Source organism: Lipophrys pholis, assembly GCF_963383615.2.
Source record: "Lipophrys pholis genome assembly, chromosome: 16".
Lineage (NCBI taxonomy): Eukaryota > Metazoa > Chordata > Actinopteri > Blenniiformes > Blenniidae > Lipophrys > Lipophrys pholis.
The window spans coordinates 10,338,247-10,365,554 of record NC_137634.1 but is presented as its reverse complement, the minus strand read 5'-3'; the positions used below and the strand labels follow the sequence as shown (position 1 = coordinate 10,365,554).

Sequence of the window (27,308 nt, the reverse complement as noted above, 5' to 3'; positions counted from 1 at the left end):
ATCAGTTCAGACATCGATTTCACTTAGAAGTAATGCTATTTACCCTGTGACTCACATTTACACATTAAGTTTTTTTTTTCCTCCTTGTGTGACTGCAATACTCTTCTATAAAGACCAATAACATTTGTCTGCACTTTACTCTTTACAAAACTAAAGGATCTCTAGGTTTACACCGGAACATGCACATTTATTATATAGTTTTATCTCTTTGACGTTATAACAGTGCATCTGCCAGCTAATACTAAAAAAAACGAATGCATTTATTGCATCTTATATTTACTAACTGTGTCTTACAGCCCTGCAGAGCATGCTGCCAAATAAAAGGAATGACACTAAAGACATGTAGGATTTTGTTTTTTTTTACACTTTGATTGAAAATATAAACTTTTTTTTTTGTTAAAGAAATCTTACTTTGCAGCAATCATTCCTCACCTGTCATTTTGCACTGCACTGTCCTTTTATTATATCTTTGTTGCTTAAAAAAAAAACAAATCCGTCCAAAAGAAAGTGTTTTTAACACAGTCGACAGGGAAAACGACGACGACCTAATGTCAATAGTTAAAGTGGCATTTCAGCTTCGTTTAGATTAAAACAGCACTTTTTCTACTCCTAATAAATTCAGCACAGGAACACAAAAATTCACTATTTATATGCTCATACGTTTCCTTTTTTTCTTTCTTCAATTAAACATAAAAAAATATGTTTATTGGAACTTTTCATTGGAAGCCTAATTTTCTGTTCTCTTGCGCGTCAGTGGATCAATACTGAAATCAGAGAAACAATCAGTCAAATCCCACCGAGCACACGGTCCGCCCACTCTGATACAATAATTCACAAAAATGCTCATCGTTTAAAAAATATCAAAAAAAAAAAAAAAAAAGAACACCCACCAACAAAATTAAACTCTGTCAGACATTCATTATTATTGTAAAACTAGGTCAATTATTTAACATTTACAAACAGTAAAAAGTATTGTCCGGGAGACCATGTGGACAATTGTACAGCCATTTGAAAAAAAAAAAATATCAACTAAATCACCACGATCCACATTGGTGGAACATTTAGGCTTCAATTCACAGATTTATTAACCCAGAAAAATATCAAAAACAGACAATTTCCTGTCTGCAAATCCTTGTTTTCTTGTGACTGCGTCTCGTTTGGTCGAGTATTCCGCATTATTTACCATAAAACACACACACACACACGGAAGCTGTGAATGTGACTGTGTTGTTGCGCGTGTGTCCAAATGTGAGCGTTAAAGTGTAAAAATGTCCCACCAAAGTGAAGTAATCTCCGAACATGTACAAGAAAAAACACAAACATCGATTGTCGTACCTAAACGTGAAGCACTGCAGCTAACCTGCACCCAAACTCCTAGAAGTACATTATATTAGATTTCATAGCAGTAAGACCTCTAAAAAAAAAATAAAATACTGTAATACTTGGTTCAATCCCCTCGCTCATTAAGCTGTACCAATACTTGCTCATGAGCCGTGAGGAAAACTCTTCAGAGCTGTGTAACTTCGTTGCAGTTCCAGGTACGCGTTGGACTTTCCTCCAGAGGTTCTTCGCTGTGTGTTTCAGTGCCGTCTGCTACATGTGAGTGCATGTAAAGGAGTTGACACCGAGTCAACCGGGCTGTACATTCAGAACATACAAAGGTATGAGATAAAAATCAAGGCCCGACAGTTTTTATCTTGAAAAACGGTCGTAGGAAGTGTTACAGGGAGAATTTGACCGTAGAGACTGTGGTTACTCAGTGTGTGTTTCAGAAAAGTCACCAGAAATATCAACCTCGGACGTATATTCGAGAGAAACGTTTGTAAAATGATTTACTGGCTTATTGCTATGATGAAACATTGAAACGAGGACTGTATGATCAAGCAATTTGTTTGCCTGGTTACTAATTTAACGGTGATTTAGGAAATATCAGGAGACGAGTGGATTATATATTTTTTTTAGATCAACAGGCACAAAATACAGTACAAAACTTTTTACGGGACAAAAATCTTTAAAATGCCAACAAAATATTCAAAGAGCCACATCACTGTTTCAAAAATAAACCTATAAACTAAAGCATTTTTTTTCTTTTATTTTGGTGTCACTTTTACACTGTTGTCAACTAAGGCCCGATGAACCTGCTGCCTTCATCCACCACGTCGTCGCGCTTTTCGCCACGTCGTCTCATTTGATCTCTAAAAGCTACTTTGAAATACTGCACCGTACGAGGAGGACGAAACAAACGAAAACGTGTGTTCGTGTGGAAAATGTACAATAGTGAGTCCGAAGAAGGGGCACAGAGATTCTCACAGGAAACACCACAAAGCGGTTTTTTTTCTCTTCTCGGTTAAAAAAAAAGAAAAGAAAAGAAAAACACGGTAGAAACGTAGGTACTCAGGATGTGTCGTGTGACGGGGTTGACCTTTGACCTTAATGCCTCACATGTGCCCAAAGAGGATGGAGCAGAGCAGGAAGATGGCGTAGAGGAACAGCAGACCCAGGCCCAGCCGGCGGTCCAGCCTCCAGTGGTTCAGGTGAACGCTCGTCACCTGCAAACACAAAAACACAGACCGGCTGCATCTTCAAAACATGTTTATGCTGATAACATTAAAAAAAACAAAAAACTTTTTGTTTACTTACTGTTAGAAACACAGAAGCCAGCAACAGGACGACAGAATATACGAGACCTTTGTTATTTATGGAGACCTGCGTGGAAAAAAACAAAATCATCAAACACAATTGAATCCATCAGAAATGAAAACAGAAAAAGGGAAGAAGGCGAGTGTCATGGTGGTTAAAAATGTGCTTACTACTGAGCCGTGGTCAACTACAAGAGTGCGCAAAGCCCAGGGGAAACCCAGACCCAGCAGGATGTCGAAGATATTGCTGCCTATGGAGTTAGAGACCGCCATGTCCCCCATGCCTGAGAGGACATGGAAATGGTGATGTTAAACATCCGCAGTACGAAAACATTTCGACAGTAACGGTCTCTACTAAATCGTATCGTTTCATTTTGGGCCAGTAGCTTCAGGGAAACTCTCTTTTTTAGGACTAGAATGATTGTTAACATTTAGTGGCAGCGTGTTGCCATGGTAACTCGTTCAACCGAAGGCACGTTATACTCAGGGTTGACAGACCGGCCACTGACCAATCAGATTTTGGTAAATGGCCTGCCTCTTTAATAGAGAGGAGCTTTCTGGTGAATATTTTAAATTGAAATATCAAATTTGAGTTTCTTATTTCAGCGATATATTATTGAGAATACATTAAATATCACATAGCTATAAAATATCATGTTCATTTTACTATCATTAAATGGAATTGAAGGGTTATATTGCATCGTAGGACACCTTGCTTACACACCTTGTCGAGCCACAATCAGACTCGCCATGCAGTCCGGCACGCTGGTCCCTGCTGCCAAGAAGGTTATACCCATGATGTAGTCGGGGATGTCGAGAGTGAAGCTGATGATGGTGACCTGAAAGCATCCCAGGATCACAATCAGAGGTGCATGAATGCTGTAATACGGGCGGAGCAGTTTCCCTCATCCGCCTTGCCTCTTACCATCCACACCATGAGGTAGGAGAAGATGGCGATCCACAAGGTGGAGCCCACGAAGGTGACCATGAACCAGCGATGCCAGCGAGGCAGGATGCAGTTAGGCACAGTGCAGTAGAGCAGGACGCCCAGAGGCCACGTGATCAACCACTTCACCCGCGCACCGCAGCCGTCTGAGACGAGCAGGGGGGCGGGAAGGAAAACACACAGTGCTATCAAACTGTAGACTAACGTTTAATGTTTTGTGATCAACAAGCAGCTTATCTCTACAAACTACTCTAATGCACCAGGAGATAAAAACATAGCTGCTTGAAATGTCTTTGGTCATAACGTCCGTCTCACCCGGTATGCGTACTGGACTGAAAATCCCGTAGTCCTCTTCCTCCTCTTCCTCTGGCTGGCCCGCCTCGGCGCCCGGCTTGTCTCCTGATTCTGTGTCTGCTATCCCGGGTCTCCCGCCTCCGTTCTCCAGGCTGCAGGAGCCCGTCCTCTTCAGGCTGCTGCTGGCCGACGCCCGTCTGGACCCGGGCCCGGCCTCCCCGTCCCGCTGGCTCCTGGAGCTACGGATCAGTCGTTGTCTCTGTGGCGAACAGCGACAGGCTGTGCTGGTGAGCTGTTTTTATTCCTGGAAGCTCTAAAAGTACAATGAGGTCAAAAGGTCTGATATGCGCGTCACCTACCTCGCTGATGAGCATCCGTCCCGCCATGGAGAGCCTGGTGCGAGGTGAGAAGTGAGGCGTGATCATGATACGCAGACCCGCCTCCGAGAAGGAGAGTTTGTGAGGGTTGAGGATGAGGAGCTCGTCCACCATGACGACGGGAGCCGCCTCGGGGCCGTGGGCTTGACCTGTGAAACAGAGAGACACACGAGGAAGGACGTTTTACTCTCCAATCTTTTAGAAGTCCCAAAAGACATGCTGCTTGAACGCCGATCTCGCCATGCCTTTGTTGAGAAGCACCATGGAGTTGTTGCATGCGGCATCATCTCCGATCTTGTCGCCTCGGTGTTCCTCGGAGCTGAAGCAGCACGGCCCGGCCCTCCTGAACTGACGCGTGACAAACACCAAGAGCTGGGAGTTGAACCTGCAACCCAACAGATACTAATGTCCAACACATACACCACTCACAAAAAAAAGTTAGGGACTTTCAGCCTTCGGGTGAAATTTTCAAGATGAACCTAAAATGCACTGGAACCTTCACATGTGAACTTTTAATGTGACTTCCTCTGAACCTTTGAATGCACAGATCCAACTCTTCATTGTTTTAGTACTTTTTGCACAACGTGCTGTTCTCCAACAAGGAGCCTAATGGCAAAATCCACAACAGGTGTTTAAAACATGAATCAACCAATAAGTTTCCTGGTTCAATTACAGTTACTATCGAGACTGGAAGAGTCACAGAAAGACAAAGACGTGGGCGTCCTTTGGCCACACCCCATGCTGATGACCGCTTCACTGTGAACAGTGCTCTGCAGAACCGGATGATGAATGCCACTCAACTCACAACAGGCACATTTAAGGGAGGTGAGAGGCACCAGGTGCCACATCAGACCAAAGGAAACCGTTTCTATCAGTGTGGTCTGGGTCATAGACCACAGCACATGCTCATCGTCTTGCATGAGCCAGGCAGCATCGACACTGGACCAGAGACCAGAGGGCCTCAGTGCTGGTTTTTTGATGAAAGTCTATTCACGTTGAGCAGAAATGATGTTGGAGACGTCAAGGAGAGTGCTGCGCATCAGCCACTGCTGTCACCAGACCAGCCTTTGGTTGGTGGAGGTGTTACAGTGTGGGCACGTGTGTCTAGTCATTACAGAACTGTCCTCGGCTTTGTGGATGGTACAGTGACACCCTCACACTCAGGGAGGTGGCATCACGAGGGAACGGCTGTTGGAGACTGGGGACGCTCAGAAAGAGGGACCAGCACTTTCCCCAGACCTGAATCTCGTAGAAAACCTCTGGGATCAGCTGAGTGGTCGTGTAGATGCTTGTAACGCTGTATCCAGAACCTCAATGATCTGAGGGCCGCCCTTCAAGAAGACTGGGTCAGCAGACTATGAGTCAGCCTGTGAACAGCAGGAGGCGTTGTTGTCGAGCTGTAATTGATGCTCAAGGGAAGACGACAAGCTACTGAGACGTTGACGTTCTTTGTTGTGGTTTACCCTCCGCTGTTATTGGCTTTTGCATCAATACATGGTTAGGCATGAGGAAATCCCCTTTGCATGCTTCTACTTAAATGCCCTACTTTCATGGCAGCATGAACTTTTTACCTTTTCCATCAATTTCACCCGAAAACCAAATATCCCAAACCTTTTGTGAGCAGTGGGGCAGACGGGGCTTTAAAGTGAGGACCTGGTGACTGTGGAGGGGTTTAGTGTTTGATAAACTTACTTCATAATAACAATGTAGATCACGTACATGGTCATAAGGAGCAGCGACTCCCACCTGCACGGAAAACAACAGTCATGTCAGTCAGACTCAACATAAACGTTTATCTTATATGACAAGATACCGATAACACAAAAATAAATACTGGGTGTATATTTCAATTTAGAAGAGCTGAAATTCCTGCATATCTCCTGCAAATAACGTATTTATGCATGACAGGACTTAAAGAGCAAGCTGGGATTTATACATACTCAGTGGATCCTCATTAATCAGTCTTTAGAGGTTTTATAGCGTTCTGTCTTAATGAAAAACAAAACCTTAAACCTAAACCGTTCTAACTGAGATCCTGCATAAGGTATGAAGGAGGCCACACTAAAGTTTCGCAGACTACCGTGTTTATTAGAACCAAGCAACACAATTCTCATTTTTCTCACAGCATAAAGGAAGCGGCGGTGAATGTGATTTAAATTTAATTAGGAAATTTGTGAAATGACCTTTTGGTGAATCAGTGGAACTTGTATGAAAGCAGCCATGAACAACTGCTTCTGTCTTTGGGCTGCATCCTTCAGAGGAGCTGTTTTATTTTACGCCGGATGTGCCTCCTGATGCTGTCTTTTTTGGGGGGTATGTTACTCCCTCCCTCTCTGCAGATTGCACCTTGCATCTATGTCACAAAATACTCAATTCTAAACATTAAATAATCAATCATACAAAAACACTGATGTTAACATCTTGTGTTGCAACAATGACTTCTAATTATTTAATTCGCTCCTCTAACATCAAACAAGGCCGCTACATTTAACATTCAGTCAATACAAACACATCTATGCAACAATATCTCAACTTCGTCAAGCGTAACAGCCGAACAATCACACCCGAGACCGAACAAAGTGAAACTAATCAGTGTGGACACAGGTTGACCACTGCGGCACACGTGTGGTCTGAGTATGAATAAAGAAACACAAATCTGCCAAAGTGTGTTCAGGGAAACCAGGGTGAAGTGAAATAAAGCCGCTCGCTTGGCACACTGCAATTTAATAAAAAAAAAAAAAAAAAAAAAAAAGCCTGCCAAATATCACCAAAGTAACCACCGCTACAACAGACATTAAGTACTTGAATAGATTTACTTTTTCATTAAAGTCACAAACACGTGTAACAATGGAAAGCCTTTCTCTTCTTTTCAAAAGGTGAGAGAATTAAAAAAAAAAACGAAAAGAAAAAAAAAAACCCTGGACAAGCGGCTGTTTAGAGCGTCGAGTGAAACTGTTGAGCGGAGTAGCCACACAAAAGAAATCAATCTAACTACAACTTTCAAATCAATTCAGCAGCTGAGCGGCGGATCACGACTCTTATGTCCAGCAGCTGCTTTTCGAAGACAAAAACCTCCACACCAATTGAAGTAGGACAAATTCATTCTCCGGGACATTTCAAACCGAAACCTTTTTCCACAACCTGCCCGAGGAAAAACACATTTAGCACGCGTTGCAGCTCACTGGAAATACAAATCTGCGGCTTTAGTTTCTGTCGGTGACAAATCAGGAGCCTGATCGATGCAACAAGTCTCCCAGCCGTGATTGTAATAGCAGTCTTTTGAAGAAGAGGTGGCGACACCAATCAGAGTGAGATGAAAGAGGTGAGGCAGTCGGTATAAATACAGACATCAATTGCGGGCTGGCTTCTGTGGAAATGTGATTATGTCCTGAAAGCCTCTTGCTCTTTTAACAGACAGTCGTTTGGAATATTGTCATCATTCATTTATTCATTCAGTCAGTAACAGTCATTTCAAGGAGATTTTTCAGAACAAGAAAGTAATTCAGAGTATGTAAACTCACCAGACGACCGTGTCATCATAGATCACCTTGAAAGGGCAGAACATATATTGATGAACGTGATCAGGAGTGTTGGTCAACACAGAGCAGTTGAATAAATCCACATCTCACCATGATGAGCGTCAGCACAGACAGGATGTAGTAAGAAGAGTCTCTGAAGAGAGACCACCACGTCAGAACCACCGTCTGTGGAGGAAAAACAGGCAAGAAGATGTCCATGCACTGTGCATTCAAGCTTTTTCCCAGTTTTAAATATGAAAGAAAAATACACGTAACTGCGATTAATTATCAAACAATGATGTGATTAGAATCGATTGACAGGCCTGATTGTTGCATTCAGGGAAAATGAGATAAAACAATAGAATTAAGAAACTGCTCCTATTCTGAAACACTGCTGGTGGAAACTGCAGAGGTGATTTAAAACCAAAAAAGAGTCCAATCACAACTTTTATATATTCAGGGCAAGAGAAAGAGCACTGTTATTTAGAAACACAAATCTCAAGGCACAAATTTATCAACATCGTCCGTGTGAGTCTTTGTGTTTATTACCAATCACATGATTATTGAAAGATTCAACATGACTGTTGTATGTAAATCTAAGCTAAAATCTGTTCAAAATGTCAGAATGGATTCCAACCTGGCCCGCAAAGATTCCACTCAGGCCGATGATAACCAGGATGTTAAAAACCGCCGAGCCCACGATGGTGCCGACTCCCACGTCTCCCTTGGTGATGAAGACGCCTGGAAGAGGAAGACATCTGTTTGATTGCTGAAGCGATATAAAACACTTGCAGTCTGCTCATTTATTTATCCTCTTTTTAGTCACTTTCCCAAAAGGAAATCTAATGTACTTCATGGATAAATATCATGAAATATGTACCTGACAGGAAATGACCTATAATCTTCATTCTAATCACAACATCTACAGTCACAACATCTACATTTGGCTGAGCGACGAACCGATGAGGGAGGTGAACAGCTCTGGGGCAGAGCTTCCTGCAGCCATGAAAGTCGCCCCGGCCACGTCCTCGCTGAGCTGCAGGTTCTGAAGAAAAGCAATGAACAGAAAGCACAGCACCATCCAATGAGGATCCTCAAATATATATGTAACAAACAAATCATATGTGGATTTTCTCACCTCAGATATTTTCTCAAGAGAAGGGACGAAGTAGTCGTCACAGACGATGGCCAGAGCGTAGAACATGTAGATGGCCTGGATGGTGCAGAAGACCAGACGGGATGTTTGAGGAACACACACAATCTTCTGTGCAGGTGTGTTGACCTGACATGAATCCATTGTTTCTTGTAATCTTTGATCGTTGCAATTATTAGAAGATCAAACTTGCGTTTCGGTAATTTTAAATGTGGTGTTCTCCCACAATGATCACACAACTCTTGGGTGCCACAACATATATATGGCCAACAGGCAAAAACCTGTAGATTTCAATATAATAACTATTCCTAGTGAGTCCACTATATGTTATCCTGCATTGTAGATATTAGTAAGAATAAGACTGAGGCTTACACCTAGCCAACAAATAACATGAAATGATGTCAGGTTTGTGAAAATGTGATCACTGAAGGCTGCAGAAATGTCATGGAATGAATTTTAGATTTTAGAAAAAGTGCATTAAATCTATTTTGAATTGATTTGTCTTTGCAGTAAAACAAAGTCGGAAAGAAATATTAGAGTAGCTGTTATGGTCAGGATCAACTGAGATCCATGTGTAAACTAAAATCGGTTCGACATCTCTGATCTAAATGCTCTTTGGTAATCGTTTGTGCCGGTGGAGAAAAAAAGAAGAAGGGCAGAGCGGCCTACGACTTCACAGTGGAGATGTGCAGGTTATTTTTAACTTGGTTGTTTGCAGGTAACTAATCATAGTTGTTTTAATTACAATTGGTGCTTTTAAGTTGACAATAAATCGAATTGAAGATATTTTGTTAGTGCTCCAAACTAAGAGAGGAACTTATATTAGTATGTAGGCATATTGAAAACGTTCATTGCAAATTTATAATCTTGCGTTTTGGAGATGAGATTCACCCAGTTTGAGTTGGAATGTCCGATGTCATCATGGTGAGTTAAAGTTACGAATACATTCATGAAAAGATTTCAGGAGATAAACTGAGAAAAGCTCACACAAAGCACATGAAGCAGCACAGCTCCATGTTTCCTCTGCTCCTTCGTGAAGATGTCCTGTGGAAACTCATGGATGGCTGCAGGAGACGATACATCAGAATCAACAGTCACTTCAACATTTGTCACATTCCCTCAGTTTATCTGTCACATCCCAGATAAATTCCTACCAAAAAGGAACCATTTCATAATAATGACAGTGATCTGATAAACAGGGCGTAGGCCTCAAAACTAGTGTCATCATCCTCCTGTGTGACTTCTTACAGTCGCAGATTCAAACATGATAAAGAGCCACAACAACTGCGTGTAAACACAGCGCTTGCTTGCACTGAAGAATGAGACAGGAAGTGAGGTGGAAGTGAAACTGGCAGCTGCTTCCTGTCTTCCCTTGAGTGCAAGAAGAAGAGAAAAAAAAAAAAACTCTTAATGACAGCTTAGCTCCCCCTCTGTTCCCTCGACATTGCAAAAGGGAGCCTCGAGAGTGTGGTACAGCTCCAATTTACAAGTCTGAGCCGAGCAGGATGAATTTAAACTACGAGGGAGCGTGGAGCTATTAATAGCTCCTCTGCTGTGTGATCCAACAGTGGGTCGACAGGCGCACAATACACAGAGCGTCGCCGTCACGCTGCACCTCAGCCCGACTGCATGGAAACTGAACAACAGACTGCGTGGATTAAGAGACGGGCCCTTGTGATCAAGAATATGAGATTTGATCTTTGACATTGTGGTGTAAGAGAGTAAGAGGAGGCGGCCATATGGTCTCCAGGGACAGAGACAGTAATGTGCTCGTGGTCTGTTAGAAAAGAGTATTTGTGTGTCGATGTGCACACTTTGTGCCACAAACTGCTTCTTGGAGCCGGGTTTTAAGATCTGCGAGGAGTTTCTGAAGGTTGTCCGTGTGGCGGATCGCTGCTTTGTGCCCTCTTAAGACTGAAGGACTATTTTCATAGTGTGCCAGCTGTTATCGCCGGGCAAGGCTCATCCAATAAATCATCGAGGCTTAGCATGTTAACTTTATGTCATCTTATCGCACGAGAGAAGGAGCCCTGATGGGAGGCCGCAGTCAAGCCGATCAGCTGTTGGACATCTGTGTTCGCGCCGTAGCTTCAATTCCTCCACCTTCTCCTCCGCTTTCAGCCCCGTCCTCGCCCGGAGCCCTGGAAGCCCTCCAGGCTCCTCTCTGCCCCCCAAACATAAACTCCCAGGTGATGCTGTCAGTGGAAACGCTGGGCTACAACACGACGCTCAGATGGACGCTTTGAGGAGTTGCTCTGGTGAAGGTAGTTGCTATGGCGACCCTCCCCCTGGGGGCAGGTTTTTTTTTTTTCTTTTTTTTTTTTTGATGGGTGGCAGTAGGAAGCCAAAGGCAAGGCGATTGCTTGAACAGTGAGAAAGGGGGAGGTGTACATGCGTTTCCCATGGTTGGGGTTTATGAAAAATGAAAAAAAAAAAAAAAAAACAAGAGAGAAGTGACAGCAGCTCTGGACTGCAATGTCTAAAAATATTTATTTTTCCTTACAAACCCCCTGGAGAGGTCTGAGAGAGTAACGAGGGAGGGGTGAATGGATCAGAGATACACAGAGGCAGAAACAGTCCACAACAACCAGCTTTGCCAAGACTCACATGCAGCGGTTTGACATTCAACACATACACACCTTCCAAACGAGAGATGCCATCACTTTAATTAAATCAGACGACAAGCAGGCTCATAGTGTTTTGCAGCCCCGTGTACAAAAATATCTGATTTCTTTCGATCAGCATTGACTTGGAGCTAGAGTCTGTTGGATCGGACCACACAGAACAGCCTTCAAATGCCACATGCGTCAGTAAAACTTCAGTTTTGATTAGCATGTTGCCAGTTCACAGCATTTCCCTCCTTGGACCACATCTGATCACTGCAGACTGGGAATGTCAGACACGAGCTGCAGCTCTGGAGACATTATCGAAATTTGGCACTTATCGAACTCGCTGAAATGTATTTGCTTCTAACGCACCTATTCTGTGCTTATTTATTGTGGCCTAATGATGAAGAGATTACCCGTAGTTTTCGTCACCTGCTACTGGTCATAATGTTCCGGCTCACCGGTGTATCTCGAAGCATCACACTTCTCTGTCTTTTTGCTGGCTGAATCACGAGGCTCTCCCACAACTCCTTCACCCCTGATCCAGTTCTGTCTGTCACAGCCTCACAGCTGCTCACATACCTCCGTCTCACTCCCACACAAGCTGAAGTCGCCCGAAGATACAGACGCCGAGAAACGATTGCTTCAAACCTCGTGCATCTCTTCGGGTTCTAGATCAGAGTCGGCGCGGTAGCTTCCTGTGTCGTTTGCCGAGTGGGAAAGACTTCTTCAAAGAAGTTAGACAGAATGTTTTGGGAGTAAATATACACTATTTATTATCAGACTGTTTTTTCGTGCCATTCTGATTCTGCAGTTTCTTCTCCCAATGATTAACAATTCAACTCTAAAACAATAAAATAATTGATCCCACTCTACAGATTTAGATATCATAAAAAGCCCCTTTGATGGAAATGTGGGCCGCACAATGGTTTGGTGGTTCGCACTCATCTCATAGCCAGGAGCGTGTGGGTTTTCCTTCCAGCCCAGAAACGTGCATGTGAATGAAATGGTTACTCTAATTTGTCCGTGAGCAATGTGAGTGTGTGTGGTTGTCTTTTTATTTACGTTTGGTAGCTTGAAAGATATGTTAGTCAATTAAAAAAAATCAAAAATAACACCCTTTAACATGATACAGTTGCACATCATTATTCCTGTGTTCCTAAAGAGATAGATAAATACTATATAGGTATGAATAGAGACGCAGAAGTGACTCGTGTTCTTGTCTCAAGAAGATAATCCGGGTTTGATATCCGTGTGGAATATCACTGTGGCTGTGTGGGTTTCCTCTGGTAATACTGACTTCCCTCCCTCCAGTCAAAACCACGTTTGTTAAAAGCTTAATTAGTGAGAGGTAAACCCTTGGTGGACTCGTGTTCAAGGTTCAGTACAATTTAAACATAAAACCACCATGATTATGAGCTCAGCCACTCTTTTTCAAGGCTCATGTTTTGGAACAAATGTTTTTATGAGGACATGCGTTTCATTTCCCCAAACAAAGATGATAAAAAACACATGGAATTGAAAAGCTGTCGTCAACATTTCTAAATGCCCTAAACAGGACACAGACGTGAGAATGGTCGCACCGAACTTTACCGACTCCCCGGTTTCATATACAGTGTCTGTATATGTCTCAGTGGGTTCGTTCAGGCCATAACACACTGTCCTCGCTGTCATCCAAAGCAATTCAGATGTTAAAAGCCTTTAAATTACTTCTTAACAACAATATCAAGCACCTTTAGTTGGCTTATGATCATCAAGTCACCGCTCATGGCACACACCTAACGTTTCATTGGTTTAGTCACATGTACGTAAAACACACCCAACACGTCCCTGAACTCAACAAAACAACAGGAATAATAAGACAAACTAGTTTTTTTGAGATCTATTACCAGTGATTGAATTAGTGCCATGGATCAAGTTTTTGTTTTGGGCAACTTTTTTCTTTCTTCTGCAGCATCGGTTTACCTGTTAACGATAACTTTGACTATTACCTGTAGATTGTATATTTATTCTGGCCTAAAAGCCAGAGCTATATCATTATTATAGCTATTTGGTAGTTTTTGTCAGGTAAAGAAATAAATACACAAACGAATTACAATAATGAAGAAATCACTGATGGAAAACCAGAAACGGACTAATTACACCATGTTTGTCAAGAGGCTTCCAGTAAATGGACCCTCATATGTCTCCATCCATCCAAACCACACCGCATGTCCACAAAATAAAACTTTATGAGCTGTTAGTTGAGTCCACAACAGCATTTACGGCTTTTATATAATGCCACACTGCAGAGTTAAGAACCAGGTGCTGCTGTGCATAAAACAGTAATAGATCATAACAATCTAATGAATATAAATGAAAGATTCTCTCTTAAATTAGCCTTGCCAATACAGGGTTTGATTTCTAAGCATAAGGTCAATATCAGGAAAATGTTTCAAGAGGCCGGGGAAATCTCCTCCGAGTGAAAGCGGCGTTGATTAGATCCCGCAGTCAGTCAGTCTGATGCAGGAGACCTCTGTGAAGCCGAGTGACGAGCAGAGGGCGGTGCGATTTAACGTGATCGATCGGAGAGACCTGCGGGGAGTCCTGGAGTCAAGCTACGTATTGACTGGCACGTCGTGCAAAGTCCTATCGTGCACCAACCAAAATTGCCTGCAACACAGCTGCATTTTTCATGAGGAATCAAAAAATAAATATTTCATCCAGGTGTGTAATGTAAATTCAATTATGCATTTGTTCTTTGATTTCTACTCCTTTGAGGCAGTTTCAGGACGAGGCCGATGAAACAGCACCAGGGTTTCAAACTGCACAGCTGATCGATGCAAACATAAACATTGTGTTATACTGCTGTTAATAAAACAAACGCTCGGGTGTCGCAATGTTTATTCACACACCACCACCTGTCACCTGTAAGAGGCAGCTAGAAAACACAAATAAAACAAACTGATCAATAACAACTAAACTGTCATGATTCCTGAAATGTTCCTGAAAAATACCTTTCTGATTAAGGCCAGTTTACTGTTTATTTATGCTGGTTTATGCTGTTTTATGCTGGTCTATGCTGGTTTATGCTCGTCTAATGTTTGTGTAAGCAGGTCGAATGATGATTTATGTTATTTTATGCCTGCATAATGCTGGTTAATCTGGTTTATGCTGGTCTAATGTTGGTTTATGCTGATTTATTCTGTTCAAATCGTCATTCACGTGAGTCTGATACTGTTTTGTGCTGGTTTAAGTTGTTTTATCCTGGTTTATGATGGCCCTTATGCTGATTAATGCTGGTAAATGTTTGGTCTTTTGATGGTTTATGCTGATTTATGGTAGTATGATGCTGGTTCATGCTGGTCTAATGGTTTATTTTGCTCTCTAGCTTGCTTATTTGGGTCTTATGTTAATTTCTGCTGATTTATGATGATTAAAATGGTCCGGTGATAGTACCTTACCACCGGTATGAATCAGTATGTTTATTTTGCTCGATGCAACTGATTCATTGTTTTTGAGCAAAGAAGAGCAATAGCAATATCCAACCATATTTGCATCACATTTTCCAAAACTTCACATGCCTTGAAAATCAAGACACATCATCTGCTGCACAATATGTCTCTCCTGATAAGAATCCAATACTTTTTTTTTTTTTTGGAACAATTTGTGTTACATTATCTGCCAGATCCTCTTTCTCAACATTTTCCAGAAAAAAAAAAAACACCTCACCAAAACATGACTGTGGAAGGATACTATTCTCAGCTGACTACCGCTTGCCAAAGTAAACAACATAACAACCCTCAATAACAACACACGGGCTGAGCCATTTATTTCATTTACATTGTTTGGATTCTTCAGACCACAGCCCCCACCCCAAAGCCGGCTGTCTATTTTTAGCTCCTCTCTTTGCACTTTTAATGGCTGAAAGACAGAAAATTGTCTGGGTTTCGAAATTTAGCATTTAGTTGCCTAGCAACTGCGATCTCCGAGGCTTGTCAGCTGAAGCCGGATCACATAGTCTCCATCTTGTTAAGCAGAGGAGGGATGAAAAGAGAGAAAGAAAGCCTGGGGCTGGACGTTACTGTGTGCAATCCCCAAGATAATATCCCCCAAGGTCTGGGGCAGGCTTTTTAATCACACTACAGATTATGCAATCACTGTCAGGCAGCCTGCTGAGGATGAGGGCGGCAACCTGAGACCGAAGCCGTGCACACTGCCGTGTCTTCTACTACTTGTCCAGTCTTTTGTTCACCTCCTTGTCTCTGGCGTATTACCACTGCAAGGTCTCCTTCCCGCATCCCGCCCGTGTCTTTGTAAGAGATAATGAGGGAGATCTGCTCGCAACCAGGAACTCAATAAAAGGTTAAGTGTGTTATCGGGTAGTGAAACACAAATGGTTGTACGGCGCAAATGGAGCACTGTGGAGGAGACACAGAGCCTCATTACTTTAAACCTCGAGTGTGGATGGAGGGGAAAAAAGGCACCTTGAATATGATATCAAAGAGGAGGGTGTGTGGAGAGATGGTGGGACAGTGTGGCGCTGTAAACCTTTGGCTTCACTGCAAGTGTCAGATCACATGTTCCTCAAGAGCTCATGTTAGTATGATTTTTAAATGCAGGCTCTTCTACAACAAACCTCTGCTGCTAGAATAACTACTCAGGTTGGATAAAGGAGCCAATACTGATAATGCAGTTGTCAACTGACCATAAAGTGCATTGTGTATTGTTTGACATTGTCATGTAAAACCTCTAAATGACCCAATGTGAGTCAAAATCATTTGACTCACATTTAATGATGATTTATTTTTTCTTTCCCATGGCATCGATCATTTTCAGTCCCTGTTTGCAAGACATTTAATGACATAATTCACACTTACATAGGTGCATAAGAATATAGACGACCTACATAGAGCTAGTCTTCTAGTTTCCCTCTAATCCACTTTAACTGTGAACATTTGAACACACATTATTTTATGGAGTCCATTCCTCGTCATTTTTGTGGTAGCTAATTATCAAATATAGAAAATATATATTTATATTTATATATAAAAACCATTTAGATTTCTGAAGTAATTTTAACCAAGTGGGGCATCTGCTTGTAAAGTCGTCTTTTTTCCTCTCGTCAGTATAATTCCCATTGGAGATTTGTCCACAATGTCAGAGTGTTAAAAGGAATTGCAGTCCCTGTTTGCAGGTGTTTCATGAATATCTCTCCAGTGTGGGGAATGTGTTCCAGCCTCCAAAAAAATCCTCCACAATGTTTTTCCAAATCGATTCATTTCAACGGTGCAAAGATAAAGTCATCTACGAGGGCTGCGCGATATTAATCAAAGATGTACTATATGATGATGTTGTGCAGTATTGCAATAATATGACTTGTGGTACAAACACTTTTAATGTCTCTGTGCTTTGGAATTTGTTCTCTTTCCCCAAATCTAGGTCAGTTGTGATTTATTTTTTCTCTCTCATCACTTGTTCATCTGCAGTTCCCACCAGAGATATTTTCCTTATCCTGGCAGTTTTTCTGACTGTGATTGTCGCTTGGTGATTTTTTGTGCTTCAATACATTTGCGACATATTGTGCAGATCTCTCATTCACTGTGATTTACATGAAAACCAGCCCTCCTCATCTTTCCCATATACTCGTTATCATACTGAGTGTCCATCTTTAACAAGTTCCATAAGCTTTTATATAATCTGGATAACATTTTAAATCCATTCCTTGATATTCAGAATGCCCTCGCCTGCTGCTTTTAACCCTTGAGCCATAGTTTTATTTTTCCTCTCTCACTTGAGGATTTCTCTGAATATTGTGAAAAGAAATAATAGGTTGAAAAACAAGCCAGTTAGAAACACACTCAGCTGGCAGGGCTCCCTTTGGGTGGTATTTCAGCAGCGTGTGATCCGGGAAGGACATTTGCATCGCGTGGAAATTAGCATAACTTGATTTGCATAGATTTCTGTTAGAATGAGGTCGAAATGTTGCACTAGAGCTTTCACAATAACCGCGCCGCCTGCGTACAATGCTGCGTCGTGACTGACAGCCTCACAATTAGCACAGCTATCGAGTAACTTCAAATGATATGAAGGTACACAATTGTATTCTGTCAGGAAGGCGACGGCTTTTTCATTGTGCAGCCCTGTATTTCTTATCTACTCTCTGCCGCCCTCATGAAAAGATTTCCTCTCCGATCTGAATTTTTAATAACAAAACTGTCAGATGTGATGAATGCGGCTCATGTCAGCCAGCCAGCCTATCAGCCGGTGAACCAGAGAAACAGAGGTCCGATTATGGCGTCCGACTGGCTGCTTGGCTCCGTTGTAATTTCATGAAGGTGGATTTCAACATGTAACTGCTCAGAGAGGACCTGGTGATCAGGACGCACCGGAGAGTAGCTGGGCGCTTGTTAAGAGACAGACCTGCCTCACAAAATCTAATCTGACTTTCACTCGGGGAGCCTCCTCTCATGTGCTTCATCCGTCTCATTGAATATTTCAGCGCACAAGCCTGACGCTGACTGCACGAGCGTGCAGTCAGCAACAAACACCAAACGAACCATCGTCCATGTGACCTTTCGCTTCACCTGCAGGGAAGAGGCAGAAATCTGTAGCGCACCTCTCTGTTCACTGAGCACAGACACAACGTTTTCCATTTACAAAATAACTATTTTTTCAAAATGGTGGTCACAATACAAATTTTACAAGGCTGCTGGTTACGTAGTAATAAATTCCGCAGACGCTTACTTGGAGATGGACACTTTGTCAACATACGTGATGAGAGTATGAGTGTGTCTGATGATATCAGACTAAGTGAGCAGCGCTGTTGCATCAATGATCATCCGAGAATCAGACGGAATTTCTCAACTATGCAAAAAAAATGGAGGGACTCGCGGTACGTGACATCGATAAAGATAATAAAGAAGTGGTGCAAAGGGTCAGGGATGATTTGCCGACAGAGTACCGGAGGAAGAGACGGCGCGTCTGTCCGGGTGAAAGATGAGTGACTCACCTGCTCGAGGCTCATCCAGGCTTTGGTTGTCTGACTTCTCCTGCATTAACCTGCGTGTCCATCGCAGCGTCTCGCCGCTCACGCCTGGCCCAAATCCAGAGGAATCTGTCTCTGTAACAAAAACAACAGCATCAGGTATTTGAGCTCAGCCAGACACGCGTCAAAGATGGGAAAAGGTTACCTCTGAGCTTCGATTTCAAGTGGGGAATAAAATCTAACACTGGAAACAGAATCAACGGCACTGAAATGTTTGTTTGATGATATAATTCAAGAAAATGTAAACTACAGTACAGTGCATTCGGAGCGTATGCACAGTGCTTCACTTCAACCACATTTTGTTTTATTTTACCTCCTCATTCCAGTGGATTAAATTCATTTTTTTCCTCAAAATTCTACAGACTATATACCCCATAATGACAAACTAAAAAATCTTCTTTTTATTTTTCTTTTCAAATGTTTGCAAATATATCTGGATCGTGATTATAAGAATTTCTGGGCTTGAAGAAGGAAGAAATGTGAGAAAAAGATAACTGCCCCGAGGTATGTTCTTGTTACTGGATGAGACAGCAGCTTGTTCAGAGTGACGCTGAGCCGTCACAAGTGAAATCTTTATAAACGGCCTTTCAGCTCTGAGCTTCATTCTTTGAGAACTAATCTCTGTGCCAGCGTCGAATTTCACAGCTCTTAGTGGGGTGACAGCTGAAGAGCCGCCATCAGACAGATCTGTCTCATCGTGGAGAAAAAGACACAGTTATCCTTGAACACCACCTACGGAGATCTTTCCACTGAGGGCCGAGGAGAACCTCTTGATGCCAGTTATTACGCCCGCTGCAGCACGCTCTTCTTTTATTATCGTCAGGCTGCTTGGCATCCGTGTGAGATACGTTTGGTGATTGCCAGCCGCTGTCGTGTCCCTTTGTACTTTACAGCTCAATGAGCCTGTTTCAGGAGGGCAGCGGTCGAGGCGCGGGAGAGAGACGTGAAGGCTTTCATGTCGAGGCATCAAGAGGAGCTCCAGTCGTATGAAATTCAAATGGGCTTCTGCCACAGATGGCTCTGCACCGTGTTCACACTTGTGAGCAGGGAGAAGTCTCCCACACCTGAAGCAACGTCTCGCCAGAAATAGAGAGGCTAAAAACTGGATTCTTAAACTAGATAGGACGGTGTTATTTGGAGACAATTTAAAGTTGGCATGCAGGGAAACTAAACGAATCTATATGATTTCCTGTGTCGGGGCCTTCATGGTTTTGGTGCAATGAATGAAAAACCTTCATGAACCAACCCAGCGTGGTTTTAGCACAGTATTTCTTTTAGAATAAATCCATGACAAAAAAAGGAAGGTAAAAATCTGTATTTGTTGGAGTCAAACTGAAATCACCTAGATAGAATCGTATTTTTTTTTCTCCTTTTTTTTTTCCATATGAACGTTAATAACTTATAAGAATCAATCAATACCGCTTCGTCAGTGGGCGCAGGCGGGCGTGTGTGCTGGACGGCTCAAACACAAAGAGACAGAAAGGCGGGAAAATTCGGTTCACCAGTTGACCTCCCAAGAGGAAAACATACAGACTGCACACAAAAAAGGACCCCAAGCCCGCATTAGGCTGGAGATATTTTAACTGTGAGGTGAGAATGCTCACGACTACAGCATCATGTGGAAGTTTGTGTGGTGTGGTGGAAGCTCTGTGAGGGGGGAGTCATCCTCAAACAATTTAAAAATCTCTGGTGCGAAACCAAACATACCATTGTAGCCCTGATTAATGAAATCTAACTATTTGGGATTTCTTCGTTGATTCCTTCCACTCAGGTGGTGAGTTTACAATGTTTTACCTTGTGATCAGTTTAGTTAGCAATTTGTTTTTCCTGTTAATTTTTCTCCTTCCTATAGTAAAACTATCTTCAAAACACAAGATAAGTGTGTCCCTCGTTACACAACACTGCCTTAAATTGGCCATAAACATCACCCCTCACACACTCAGCAGCCCTGTCTTCACTCCAACGCTGAACTTTCACCTGGAAGTGGTGAAGATCTTGGCTGATCTATCATGTTTAAGCCAACTTTACAGTTGCAGTGATTGTGAGTTTAGATAAGACGGCCAGCTGGAGGCTCCGTGTCACCGCAAACGTAAATAATGGAAAGAGGTTTCGAGAATGACTTGCCATTAAAGCCGAAGAAACGTGAAATGTGTTGTTTGTATGAAAATATTCTAATCCTGCTTCCACATTCCTCATGACACAGAAAGTGTAAATACAAAAATGTTACGTATAAATAACACAGAAGTCTCACACTGGACGGAGAGGAGCCCGAAGGCTGAAGCAGTGTGGGACAAATCTGCAGTTTACGTGATCATTATTTCAGGGGTTTTTTTTCACATTAAAAGGTGTGAGAAAAGCATGAATGTTTGTTTATAGCAGTAGGGACTCAATATAAAGTAAAATACCATTAAAACCTTCAACGGGCCACTTCAGGAGAAACCGCGACATGAGAGACGAATGATCGAAAGTCACACGCTGCTCCTGACGCCTCTTTCTTTAGGACAAACAAGACATTTGATCACGTCAATCACACATGCTCCAGTGTCATGTTGCAGTAAACAAAGGGGCTGATGAAGACTTGATTCAACCCTAAATGGGATCCAAACTGCGGTTACATAAACAGAGCGTGAACATCATCGAGTCCAAATGCAGAAACAAATAAAAGCCGAGTGAAGCAAACAGTTGTTATCTAACGCGGACGCAACCGAACAAAACATTTTCCCACATGAAGCAGTAACTTAATATCGTCTGTTGGTGCAGCAGGCGGTTTGACACAGTGGCAGTTTCTCCTTCTGCTAAATCTGTTTGTTTTTTCCTTTCCTCGATACGACAGCGTGTCATCGCGGATCTGAAATGTTTTGTGTGCAGCCACATTCCCACAACCTTCGTGCAACTGCAACATTTTTCCACTTCTTCCAACAACGGGCGAAGTTTCTATCTTGTTCTAAATGGTACGAAATGTGCACGTCTTCACGTTTATCTCTCATTTAAGTGTGTCTGATTTTAATGCTGGTTTTTGTATCTTATACCCTGTTGTCTTCTTGTCCTGTGGTTGTGTGACTCACTATAAACTTGTTAAATACAGCGGTCACTCTTAGCTGCTCTCATGCTTTTCTCTATACATTGAGAGTATTTTATTTTTAATGTATTGTTTTCACACACTCCATCAGTCTAGCTTCTTCTACCGACATGAGAAGACGCTGATCTGATTGAAATCATTTGACCACTTCTGTCTTCTGGAGGCGCAACGCTAAACTCACATCCACTTCCAAACAATGAAGTAATTACTAGTAATGTGAATTACCATGACGAACTTGGTAAAAGCATATAATAGAGACACTCTGGTAAATTAAGAAAAATGATTTTCGCGCGAGGCAACATTTAAAATACAACCCGAGCCCTTACAACCCTTGACAACTTTATCTTGTTTCCGACCAAAAAACAACCAGCAAATAAAATCCCATTTGAAAACTCATTTTTGAACATTGCAGACTCATTCCAGTCCAGTATTTCCTTCAGGATTTGTTAAAGAAGACCTTTTTTTTTGCTGTGTTCATTTCACAACATGAAGCAGATTTCTACTGATGCAACATGGAGAGAAAAAAAAACACAATAATTAATGAATGGCATGCCACCGAGCTCTACATGTTGCTTTAATAGTATTTTGTCTGTGCATTTAAAACATGGAAAAGATAAAACGACGCGTCGGTTTTAAATTCATTTCTGCCGCTTTCCACGACTGTCCTGTCATCACTTCACTCTCTCGGTGAACTAACATCTACGTCTTCAGCTTTGCTGCAATCTGAATGGTGTTTCTCACACTTCATGCGATGGCTATATCGGCACAAGTGCTTCCACTTGGCAGCATTACGGGTTGCTTTGTGTTAAACGTATTTATAGTTTGTGTTGGATTGTTCAATATTTTTCCAACATAGAATCCAAAGGTGGGGTTTCTCTGCCGGTGTCAGACTGAAAATAACACGTCTATGAACGGTTGAACCAGCAAAGCTTCTCAAGATGCTGCAGTCGGCGTTATACATGTATTGTGACAGTAACCTGTCTGTCAGTACCAGCGGCGGGCCACACGCTTCGCCCGGCGCCGTAATTCCGTTTGTGTCGAGCAGCTTCAGTCCCGCTTCAGAGAACCTCTTGTGGTTGATGGCACACTCGTGATTTAAAGGTGAAGTATAAATATTAATGACACGGCTCATCCACCGGGATGGACTATCACAAAGGACGGCATGAAATACCAAGATGAAACCTCAACGTAAATGAAAACACTCGCGACGGCACGAAAAGTTCACCCATTGAGATCCTTAAACTGCATGTGATGAGTGTGTGCGACCGCATCAGTAAAGGTGAGCGGAGGATAATGAGAAGGTGGGGGGGTGGGGGGTGGGGGGGTCGCTGAGAGGCACTCTGCTGCTACACCAAAATCTGAGGGGTGTGAGTAATGATACCAGCTATTTATTTGTTAGCTGTGACAGCAAATGAAAAAACCTCGTTCAGGATTCAAAGTGTGATGTCTGACTGAGAGGTTCAGGAGATCCTTTGTCCAAACAGCTACTGATGGTATCGTGTGCAATAATGGTGCGATGTGCTCAATTCTACATACACATATACTCATACGAACAGTAATGCTTCTCTGTGCTGCTCCTGTTATTTTACATACACGTGTATGTCTGTTTGCATTTGTCGACAGTTGTTGTGATCGTGGATTTAATATGAGCTGATCGGCATCATGAATCAGGAAAAATAACATGGCTGCTATTTCATTCTAAATGTTCTCCGCTGTCTAAGAAATAACGCCAGATTTGGGCGTTCTCTTTGGCTTTGCCCGCTGTTGAGGAGTTAATGTACGATCAGCTAATTTTCTCCTTGACGACTGGGCATCGACAACCCGCAGCTGCAGTTACACAACTATTGAAAGCACGACAGCCTAGAAGTAGGGAAATGCAGGTTTGCTGGTTCAATGGGTCACCTCTGTCGCGCCCTCAGAAACCACCGCCCACTCACTACAGGCGTCTGGTGTCAAATCTGTGTCAAAGCAAACATGATCCACTGTGTCGACCCGGAAAACACAAAGAAGGATTTTGAGGCACGACATGATCATGACTGTTGTCGGTACAAGTTGAAACTCTGCGGTTCTCCTGAGCTGGTCTGCTTAGAAAGAGAAGAGACAAATGTGATGTTCGAGGCATAAAATTATGTTTTCTGTACATTTTCTTCATTTTATTTTCTGTGACTCACAGTTAGATTTTCAATAACCTTTTTAATCACTAATGTCTTCTGTTAAAACTTCTGTATTTCTATTTTCACATCTTTTTTTCCGAATACACTAAATTGCTCTTTGAGATGTTCCAACTCAATAAAGATTCTCAGCTTCATTATGAGATGCACATCTATAAACCTACCAAGCATTATAAATACGACATTTTCCTTTAAAGGTGTATTTTTTTCCTTATTGTGTCAAGTTTATTTTATCCCGACTGAAAGCCGGGACTCCATGTCTATGGGGAAATCCGGATTATGTCGATCTGGTATGTCAAATTGTGTTACGAGTGGAGCGATATGACAGTTAGTGTGAACAATCCAAAGCAAACACCACTGATTTATTATCTCTTCACTTCAGTGACTCACTGATTTTGAAATTTTTTTTACATTTCAACAGAGAAATCGGACACAGCATTACTGCCGGGATAAAAATGTAATATCGACTGAGAGCCATAACCTACAACTGAACTTATCCCTAATGATTGGATTTACACAGGCTTCAATCTTGATCTGCTTTACATAATCAACAAACTGTCACCTTCCTGCAGTGTGAAGAGAGTCACTCATCGCCAGCAGCACAGACACTGACTGATTGCTGCTGTGATGGCGGAAAACACCTACTAGAATTCAGACATGCACGTTTGCTGCTTGAAAGCCAATATGACTTTTCTTGTTTAAACGAGAAAGAGAGAGAGAGAGAGAGAGAGAGAGAGAGAGAGAGAGAGAGAGAGAGAGAGAGAGAGAATCGAACTTGAAAATGATGGTTTCAATTGTAGCTCCTTGTTCTCTCGTGCAAGCCTGCAAAATATCTGAATAAAATCTACTTTTATAACATTTTCATGCAGAATAGAGAACCAGAGTAAAGGTCAACAGAGTCATACATGACTGCAAATAAAGGAGGTTTGTGTGTGCGTGTGTGTGCGCGCGCGCGTGTGTGTGTGTGTGTGCGCGTGTGCTCCTTAATTGCCACACACTGCGCGTTAATTAATATAATCCACGACGCGGGTCTGTGCGAGGTTTAAACATCAGTCTGGAGAAACGAGAAGAATCCCAGGTGGAGTTAATGTGCGGCGGAAAATGTTGGGATGCCTGCAGGCTCGTGGAGGCTGGGTGAGCACGGAGGCGCACGGCGACGCAGCGCGCGCCCAGCCCGCGGGTCTATATTAAGGTCTCACCTGGTGCCTGGATGACCTGCGCGAGCCAAATGACGGCGACCAGCCCGACTCCACAGCAGCAGAACCGCTGGAAGGGCCGCCGGTGCCTCGCTGAAGCTGCTCTCATTCCTCAGCCGCTCGCATATCCGCCAAAAAACATGTGTTGCTGTCCTTCTGACACTTGTTCAATACTTTTCTTTTTTTCTTTTTTTTTTTTTGACCCCCCCCCTCTCCAGGAACGAGCCGCCACCTCCTCCTCCAGCGGCGGCTGCGAGCGACTCCGCTGCTGGCAAGTTGTGTCAGAAAATCCCCGCAGGGTTTTCGCCCCCTTCTCCGCCCCGCTCTCAGAGCAGATGTCGTGAGAGTAAACTCCTCCGGAGCTCCGGGACGCACATAGCGAGCAGACGCGGAGAGGAGCTCTCTGCGCTCATGTGCACCGCCCGAAAGGTCGCGAGCGGCTCCCACAGTGAGGCGCAGCAACAGGAGGCGACATGGGCTCAACTCCGTCTGCCCGCACGGCGGCGCACCCACACACTGTGGCCACCAGGCGGCGACAAAACCCGGCCGCGTTCCCTTCTGCAGCGAAGACCCCTTCACTGATCGTTTAGTAGAGGAAAAAGAAAAGTACAATAACCAAGAATGTAAATATAAATAAAGTATGCAAAGTGCATAGAAACGTAACTCTTTGTGTATCAGCTCTGGTACAGCAGCACGATAAAGAACCCTGTCATTGCAATTTGTTCACCTCATAATCAAACGACCATTTCCTCTACCCTGCCTGTTATTTATTTAAATTTTTTTTTTTAATCTTACTCCGACCTTAATCAAATGATAATCATCACTTCATATATCACAGCAGCGTTTTTCAAGTATGAGCATAAGGAGTGTTTACAAAGTGGACGTAAAAACATTATGATACTTTTAAACAGTACACAATCTTGCAGGAATTTACAAAATAAATGTGCAATTCAAGTACTGTGTAGGGGTCCATCTTCCCACACTTTGAAAGCCCCATATTTCAAAATCCGTTTGCTTGAGTTGAAGGAAACATATTTTGCCATCAGAGAAGAAAAATTACTTTTATCTGCACGTTTTGTTTTAAAGGAACATACCATTTCCTATCTGCACGTGTCAAATGATACATTGGGATTTTAAAAAAGTATTTTCACAGTGTTATTCTCAGATGAAGGATACTTATTTTATAAAAGCCTTTTGTAATATAACTCCTAAGAGAGGCTTGTCCTCAGTCAAACAGTTGTGATGTAACTTTTTAAAGAATATTTATTATGACAATGATGAAATCAGGATTAATGATCTCCACCAAATAATCGTTTACTGATTTGTGTCACCAAGATTAAACTTTGTATCATTTAAGTATCTCTTAAGTGTCCTCTTTTTTTGGAACTCGAAATATGGTCACTTGTGGCAGCGTCGGTGCTCACGAGGGGAGGGGCCCAAGGCAGGCCGGCCCTAAGTTGTTAAAATTAGATCGGCAAGTGAAGAAGAAATCCAAAAAGACACGTTTCCAGAATGTAGAGCAGACCTGCAAAACTCCTATTGCTTTTATTTAGAAATCCCCTGCATTTGACGCCACTGGATGTCGACCTAATGAGGCCTTGAAAGGTTCATACACGTTCAAACTGTTTGGGTCACAACATGAAGATGTTCCCTCTATTTGCTTGAATCTGGCCGGACACTTTGGCAGCTGCTTGGCTCCTGAAACTTCAGCTCTGTCTTCTGAATGTCGCCTCTTCTTCCCTGCGTGTCACTGTTGCCTGCAGATCTTGTATTTCCTACCACTGATCTGTAGACATCGAGTGCCTCTCCGCCGTCAGGCACCCCCAGGGAGCATCGTTCCCTCTCAGTGCTCCACAGGTATCATCCATCTGCTGAAGGATTTGGAAGTGCCATGGATCACCTTTCAGCTGCCATTTGTAAAGTTCTAGACACACGTGAAGAACCTCGTCCTGAGGTACCCTGCTGGTCTTTTCCAGTTCCCTCCCACTGTGTCCCTTTGCCTTATTGTCTCCTCCGAACAGCCGTTCCCAGCCTTCTGTCCTCCACCATGAGCCAGATCTCTGTCTGCATCATCTCCCTCCTCCTCCCCTGGCTTGGCTTCGCTCCAGCTTGGTTGTGGATCGTAGCCAGCTCCCATGCTGATTGCTACAGCACCAACAATGTCCTTGTGATGTAATCTGAACTCAGCCTCTTGGACTGCTGTTGTGGCTGACCTTCCTCGTGGTGTGAACTTCTACTCCTGCTGGACTCACCCCGAACCGCTTGCCGAGCTTTTAGGCCCCATGTTTCCTTCTGCCCAGCC

At 42.9% G+C, this 27,308-nt stretch overlaps 1 protein-coding gene across 2 annotated transcripts; it reads right to left on the bottom strand.

Annotated features, from left to right (window-relative positions):
- Nucleotides 1-398: 398 nt before the first annotated feature.
- LOC308122008 (sodium/potassium/calcium exchanger 3) lies at nt 399-25,497 on the bottom strand. 2 transcript variants are annotated; one of them, XM_080483591.1, is made up of 17 exons: nt 25,010-25,497; nt 18,525-18,635; nt 9,915-9,991; nt 8,913-8,987; nt 8,735-8,819; nt 8,412-8,515; nt 7,886-7,960; nt 7,778-7,803; nt 5,949-6,002; nt 4,502-4,641; nt 4,239-4,405; nt 3,901-4,138; nt 3,565-3,731; nt 3,364-3,478; nt 2,811-2,923; nt 2,641-2,706; nt 399-2,549 (listed from the first exon to the last, which is right to left on the bottom strand). In XM_080483591.1, the coding sequence occupies exons 1-17, from the start codon at nt 25,113-25,115 to the stop codon at nt 2,439-2,441; spliced, it is 1,830 nt and encodes a 609-aa protein (XP_080339717.1). In that variant the 5' UTR covers nt 25,116-25,497; the 3' UTR covers nt 399-2,438. The 2 variants fall into 2 exon arrangements, with proteins under 2 accessions (XP_080339717.1, XP_080339718.1); XM_080483592.1 differs by having other exon boundaries at nt 5,976-6,002; nt 25,010-25,199.
- Nucleotides 25,498-27,308: the final 1,811 nt, after the last annotated feature.

Coding starts and splice junctions, on each gene's coding strand:
- LOC308122008 (XM_080483591.1), bottom strand. CDS start 25,115: ATGAGAGCAGCTTCAGCGAGGCACCGGCGGCCCTTCCAGCGGTTCTGC. Junction 9,992..18,524: donor CCTGGATGAGCCTCGAGCAG/GTGAGTCACTCA, acceptor CGTCTCCTGCAG/CCATCCATGAGTTTCCACAG. Junction 8,516..8,734: donor GCTGTTCACCTCCCTCATCG/GTTCGTCGCTCA, acceptor TTCCTCTTCCAG/GCGTCTTCATCACCAAGGGA.